This window comes from Saprolegnia parasitica (assembly GCF_000151545.1).
Source record: "Saprolegnia parasitica CBS 223.65 unplaced genomic scaffold supercont2.516, whole genome shotgun sequence".
NCBI classification, from domain to species: domain Eukaryota; phylum Oomycota; class Saprolegniomycetes; order Saprolegniales; family Saprolegniaceae; genus Saprolegnia; species Saprolegnia parasitica.
The window spans coordinates 1-6,070 of NW_012156910.1; the positions used below are offsets into that span (position 1 = coordinate 1).

Genomic DNA, 6,070 nt, shown 5'->3' on the forward strand with positions numbered 1-6,070 from the left:
GAAAAAGTCGCAGCGGCTCTTCATGCGCCTCTCGTGCGCGTTGGCAATGCTGACGTTTCTCATCATCACGGTGCTCATGACGCTCACGGTCGTCTTTGCGACGCAGTGCGCGCGGCTCAGCAAAGCGCAGAACGCGACGACGCTGCCACTCGACCCGAACGCGACCACCGTCGCGCTCTCGCATTCGTTTAGCGCGGGCGCACTCGTCGTGTCGCAAGGCAGCAACGTCTCGGCCGGCCACGTCACGTGCCAGCAAAATGCCATTAGCGTGGAAGCTGCTTGACGCACAGACCGGTATTGATAGTATTGTTGTTGTGCGTAGACAAAGTACTTGGCGACGGCGACGTTTACAAAAATGGCAACCTCCGACAAGTCGACGAGCGCCTTTGCCGCGTCGCCCTTGAGCAGCTCGTATTTTCTCGGCGTCGACACGTCGTGTCAGGTAGACGCGCATACTCCACGCGCCTCTCCATGGTACCCGTAGCTGGCAGTGCTTGAGTTGGTGTTGCCGAATACGACGGCCGCGCCATTGCTGCAGCTGACGTCGTCCATGGCCGAAGTAAACATCAACCTCCTCTCGCCCTCCGAGGTACGCCCATCAAGTCGATACGGCAGAGTTCAAGTCCATGGGAAACAGGACATTTCCTCCACAATGCTCGTTGGTATCAATGTGTCAACGGACCAGGCCAACGTCAACGTTGTCGGTGCATTCCTTGGCACGCAAGCGCTAGCGATGCGATCGACCTCGGGCGAGCTCAATATCAGCACGATCTACGTCAACGCGACAGGTGCCCTTTGTGCCACAGTCAAGTGTTTGACGATGACGCACGCTTCATAGGTGCAAGTGGCGGCCGGCAAAACACTATGTTGGCGTCAACGCTTGGCAGTGTGTCGTTGTTCAACTCGTCGTTGACCGACAGCCCGCTCGTGATCACCACGGACGCGAGCCCCATCGTCGTCGCCCAAGTCACCTCGTACGAGCTAGTGTCCTCCAGCAGAAACGAGCCTCACACGGCGTAGACAAGTGACGCGCGGCTACAGCACGATGGCGCTCTCGACGCAATCGGGCTCGCTGCTTCTAAGCGACGTCACGGCCGATCGCATCGAGCTCCAGTCCACCTCGGGGGGCATTCAAACCGAAGCATTGACGGCGACGGTACGCTGCGATCTCGCCATGCTAGAGCCCAACGTGGACCTAGGACAATGGGATATTTCCCGGTCGCATCAATGTCGTCACGATCGGTGGCGCCGTGCGGATGCACAATACCGCCGTCGACGGCTACGTGCACATCGAGTCCAACTCGGGCGACATTTATCTGCATCTCCAGGTGCGATGGGCGCACGGCGATGGGGGCAGTTGATGATTTCGGTGCTAGAGCACATCGTTCGTGGGTTTCTACTATGCGCGGTCCGAGTTTGGCACGATCACGGTGCAGAAAAGCAACTTTTCTTACGATACGGTTACCGCTCTGCCAGTACAACGAGCTTCTTCCCAGGGCCATGCTGGAACCATTATATAGGCGCAAGACCCGAGGGAAGCCAATGGCTTTATCAACTGCGGCACGAGTTGCAACTACCGAGGCGACATTTACATTCGCAGTCAGCACGGCAACATCAACATTGTGCTGGGGTGCGAGAACCCATCGTGCACCTAGTGTGAAGCCCCGTACATTTATATATATACGTGGTAGTAGTATGTTTTAAAAGCGACCGGTACGAGTCTGCAACTACATGTTTACAAAGGCTGAGGGACTGACGTTTTATGGACGGAGTCGACCCAACCACGCGTGGGAATAAGCTCCGACACTGGATCAAGTCTTCCGTAACCTCCATGAGTGTTTCAATTGCGAACCAATTGTCGAGTGCACTCAGGGAAACTAGGTTTCTGCGGGGCTGGTAGGAAATCTCTTTGTGAGGCAAGTTACTACCGCATCTGCTTTGCAGCGCCCACGCCGGCGGTTGTGCCACGACGTCAACCGCGCTCTCCTTCTGGCGGCTGCGATCCCAGAGGTGAAAGACGACTTTGATGCTCCGACCAAGCTGCGGAGGTCGGGACATCGAAGTCGTCTGGCACGTCGACGTGTCAACGACATTGAGCACGATGGAGGCGGTGGAAGCTACTTCCCTCACCAAGAGGTTTCCTACCAGCCCACTCCACAGGAACCTAGTTTCGACACTTGGTTGTCAATTGAAACGCTCATGGAGATCACGGAAGACTTGATCAAGCGCCGGAGCAACCACTTTGATGTCGCGTGTGTGCAGCGCCTCAACCTCGCCAAAGCTGGCCTTAGTACGATCAGCAACCTCGCAGGCTGTTCGGCGCTCGTCGAGCTTAACTTGTCGCAAAACCAGGTCTGTCGCTGTGATGGACAGCGTGGATTTCACAGTGTTTTAGATTTCGAGCGTTCGGGGGCTTCCATCGCTCTCGACTCTCCGCAGCCTCGACCTCTCCCAGAACGCCCTCTCGTCGATCGGTTATTTGCTTTGCAGGCGAAAGCGTCGTCATATGGATCGTAGAGCCATTTCCGCTGCTGCCCGAACTCGAAGAGCTACGTCTTGACGTTGCCACAGAACCTGCTGCAAGCCCATTGACATCATATCGTGTTAGGGCAACCCGCTCACGCATAATGTGGACTGGACAGCCCTCCAAAAAAAAGTTCCGCAGCTGCGCCGCCTCTTTGTGCGATCGCGTGCAGTCGCCAAAGGCAGTTTAAGCGGTACGAACGAATGCGTTGAGGAATTACAGCTCAGCTAGCGAGAAAGCGGACAACGACGAGGCGTACCACGGGACACTCCAGCTAGCTTTCCCAAAGCTGGAATTCCTCGACGGGGAGGCCCTCGCCCTACGTCACGTACACCGCGCGACCCTTGGATAGCATCCTTTGAACTGGCGTCCGTAGGTTGGTCGAGCTCACGTGTCTGCGCTGGACGCCCCCGAGATCAGCAACCTAGAGAAGGAGCTTGCCGCCGCGAGCTGGGGACCGCTGGATTGGACGATCGAGCCGCACGACGCTGGCTTCATCGACAAGTGCAAGAAGCCCCTTCGCGGTACACCGGCTTGCAAACGCATCGCGTCATGGACCACTCGATAGCGCTTCTCCACGAATGTGAGAGCGATCTCCACGGTGAGTCCAAGGAGCTGCTGGAAAAGATGCAAGACCTCTTGAACGAATAACCGATCTCTGAATTTGTACAAGAATGTACATTTTGTATGGTCGTCGACTATGGAAAGTTGGCCACGGGCGTTGGGTTGGGCTGCTCTTTACGCAGCGCCTCGCGTTGGTTCCACAGCCGTTCTCGTTCGACAAGCCATGCTTGGCGCAAGTCCACAATGTCCTTCTTCATCGCATCGATCTCGGCCTTGCGCTGCACACTCGCATCCGCTCGTGCTTTGATGCCAATCTCGACTTGGGCACGGAGCGACTCGATCTCGACTTGGCGAGCCGCGGCCTCGGCCATCCACTCTTCGCGCGTCAAGAAGCGATCGTGGCCGGACGAAGGAATGACTTCGACGGAGCTGGTACTCGCGATCTCGTACCGCCCAAGCATTTGCTTTTGCTGCTCGGGCGTATACTCGGCGTCGTTCATCTTTGCGATCGCCTCGTCTTGTTTCCCGAGGTACAAGAGACGACTGATTACGCCACGGACCTCGCGCCCGCGCTCGGCCTGCTCCCACCCAAACCGAATGGCTGCGTGCTTGTTGAGCGTCGTGCAGTCGGGTGTGAGTGACGCGGCGCCCGATGCAAACACTTCGAGGGACCAGCGCGCCGTGTTTGAGGCCGTTGGCTCGGGCGGCTTGCCGAGGTCCACAAATGGCTTGACGGACTGGAGCTCGTCAGGAGCGAGCCACTTTGCCGTGTCAAAGCTACCTTCGACAATGTACCCGTCGGCATGCGGCGGGAGCTGCATGAGCTGCACGCAGTCGTAGTCGCATGCCTTTGCTAGCGATGCACCCGACGCAGCATCGAAGATTTCGAGCTTGAGCGCTGCATTCGACACCGACGTGCACAGTTTAAAGCACGCATCCACGGCGATCCGCGCGGCGCCCTTTTTCACCTCGTCGGCGCCGTGCAGTACGAACACGTCGCGAAAGAGGGTGTGGTACTTGTTGGGCGTGTAAACACCGGCAAACATCGAGAGCGCGAGGGGTGCGTTTACGAGCGGCCCACTCGATAGCGGTCCGTCAGACGCCACCAGGATCGTATACTTGGCCGGTGGCACGGCGCGCTTGGCGAAGCACTCGAGCAAGATCGTGAATGCCTGCGCATCGTCGCCCAGGTCGATGTGCGCCTCGAGCAAATGGTATCGGGTCACGTCTCGCGTCGTATTGTTGACAATGTGCAAGTGGAAGAATGCACCAGCCGCTTCGTCCATGAGATGCACGTGAACGATAAGCCGGCGATGGGTGGACGTGCTGGGCGCGACAGTGATGGTCGACTTGTGCACAATGTGCCATGCGTTCGCGGGCATCGCAATGTACTCGCCATTAAAGACCTCGGTGTGCATGCTGCACGTCGTCGTGACACACTCAGGCATGCTCTGGAGAGCGATGGCAACGTCGCTTTCAATCTCGATGCTGTACCCGGTGCCCAGATTTTGCGGATACAATCGAAAGACGTGTGTACCCGGCCCGTGGACGTCGAAAGGCAACGAGGCAAACGGCTTGAAGAACGGAACTGTTCTGTTGCTGTCGTCGCGCTTGGACACGCTCAGTTGTGGGTCTTCCAAGAGCAACAAACCACGGTCCGTGACCGACGGGTCAACGACCGGTGCCGTCTGCAGTGTCACGTACAGCGTCGTTGCGACCACATCGTCAGGCACGTTGACAATGAGAAAGTGCGGCAAGTCGTGCGGAAACGGCATCCATGTAGACACGGTCACGTCGGTCGGCGATACGACTTGTCGCCTAATGCAACACGACTTGTAAGCACTTTGATGGCTATATACGGAGAGATGTGTGCCGCACCATTCCTGCACGAGTTGCAGCGTGTGCGTCGGTATCGTGTGTAGAATCATGGACGTCATTTTGTGGTACTCGAGTGTCTCGGGCGTGAACCCCATGGTCTCGTCCGGTGCTGCGTCGAGCCGCGACGAGTAGATATAGACCGAGTACGACGGGTGGATCCATCGAATACTTGCCAAAACGAACGCTTCGCCACACACGGCGTTGAAGCTGCGCGTCATGACCGGCGCCAACGGGCAAAGCAGCACCACGTTCTATCCCAAAAGCAAGATGAACCACAAGCCGTCGGAATCCGGGCGCACCGACAGACTGAGCGAGGGTTGCACCTCGACGTTCAAGGCCGCATCGAGCAATGGTGTCACCTACGGCAATGGTATGTAGAAGCGTCCAGATTGGGTGGTAGAGCATGAAGTAGTGCATACTTTGGCCAGTTCCTCTTGGGCCTTGGCATCCGAGAGCGTCACGTACGGGCGCGACTTCCACGTTGTGAGCGTGTTGAGAATAAAGCCGAGGGAGAACGTCGTCGTGGCCGGGCTGTTCATATTTGGGAGGTGGCCAAGCCACGCAAAGACCTTGTAAATCGCCTTGGCGAGGAGAGATGGCCAAATCTCGGTGGAAAGCGTACTGCTGAGTACAAGGACCTTGCCGTTCTTATCGAGAGGAAGACGGTCGTCGACTTCAATACGCCGCCACTTCCCAAGGACGTAGAGCTTGACGAGGTACTTCCCGCCGGGGTTGGCCACAGGCAGCTTCCTCCCACCAACGACTGTTTGCGGGTAAATGTGTTCCCAGTAATACGGCTGGTTGGTCACGAGACGATCCATGAGGTTGTTGATGACGCGACAGCACGACGCAAGAGGCGGGTCGACGTACTCGCCTTCGGGCACGATAGGTCGCACCGCACGGTTGGGTTCAATGTCCATGCTCGGGGGTGGTCCTACGTATGTGTATGGATGGTACCCATCGATGACGTCGCAAGGAGCTACCAACCAAAGAGATCGACGATCGACATGGGTGACGGAGAGGCCGAAGCTTCAAACACAGCGGCATCACCGTCGTCGCCGTCGTCCATAATGTCGTCGTCGTTCAAGTCGGCGTCGGCGGCTT

General features: G+C 57.4%; 3 protein-coding genes across 3 annotated transcripts; 2 read left to right on the forward strand and 1 right to left on the reverse strand.

Moving 5' to 3' along the window:
- On the forward strand, positions 1-1,745 carry SPRG_17260 (hypothetical protein). The gene is made up of 9 exons (XM_012356591.1): positions 1-268; positions 323-442; positions 485-589; positions 638-788; positions 839-974; positions 1,021-1,156; positions 1,200-1,328; positions 1,377-1,475; positions 1,521-1,745. The coding sequence occupies exons 1-9, from the start codon at positions 23-25 to the stop codon at positions 1,653-1,655; spliced, it is 1,257 nt and encodes a 418-aa protein (XP_012211981.1). The 5' UTR covers positions 1-22; the 3' UTR covers positions 1,656-1,745.
- A 454-nt stretch (positions 1,746-2,199) lies between these two features.
- SPRG_17263 (hypothetical protein) lies at positions 2,200-3,175 on the forward strand (the record flags this gene model as incomplete). The annotated part of the gene is made up of 7 exons (XM_012356592.1): positions 2,200-2,352; positions 2,396-2,474; positions 2,518-2,561; positions 2,609-2,717; positions 2,764-2,852; positions 2,901-3,048; positions 3,093-3,175. The coding sequence occupies 7 exons, from the start codon at positions 2,200-2,202 to the stop codon at positions 3,173-3,175; spliced, it is 705 nt and encodes a 234-aa protein (XP_012211982.1).
- Positions 3,176-3,182: 7 nt separating this feature from the next.
- SPRG_17265 (hypothetical protein) lies at positions 3,183-6,055 on the reverse strand. Its single transcript, XM_012356593.1, has 5 exons — positions 5,954-6,055; positions 5,386-5,900; positions 5,266-5,325; positions 4,967-5,217; positions 3,183-4,906 (listed from the first exon to the last, which is right to left on the reverse strand). Exons 1-5 carry the CDS (start codon positions 6,033-6,035, stop codon positions 3,223-3,225), a joined length of 2,592 nt encoding a protein of 863 aa, XP_012211983.1. The 5' UTR covers positions 6,036-6,055; the 3' UTR covers positions 3,183-3,222.
- Between the last annotated feature and the right edge of the window lie 15 nt (positions 6,056-6,070).

Excerpts from the sequence above, each read along its gene's own strand:
- SPRG_17265 (XM_012356593.1), bottom strand. The coding sequence starts at position 6,035 with ATGGACGACGGCGACGACGGTGATGCCGCTGTGTTTGAAGCTTCGGCC. Across the intron at positions 5,326-5,385 it reads CCCAAGAGGAACTGGCCAAA|GTGACACCATTGCTCGATGC; the intron begins GTATGCACTACT and ends CCATTGCCGTAG. Across the intron at positions 4,907-4,966 it reads CTGCAACTCGTGCAGGAATG|GCGACAAGTCGTATCGCCGA; the intron begins GTGCGGCACACA and ends GTGTTGCATTAG.
- SPRG_17260 (XM_012356591.1), top strand. The coding sequence starts at position 23 with ATGCGCCTCTCGTGCGCGTTGGCAATGCTGACGTTTCTCATCATCACG. Across the intron at positions 590-637 it reads ACCTCCTCTCGCCCTCCGAG|GACATTTCCTCCACAATGCT; the intron begins GTACGCCCATCA and ends CATGGGAAACAG. Across the intron at positions 1,329-1,376 it reads ACATTTATCTGCATCTCCAG|AGCACATCGTTCGTGGGTTT; the intron begins GTGCGATGGGCG and ends TTTCGGTGCTAG.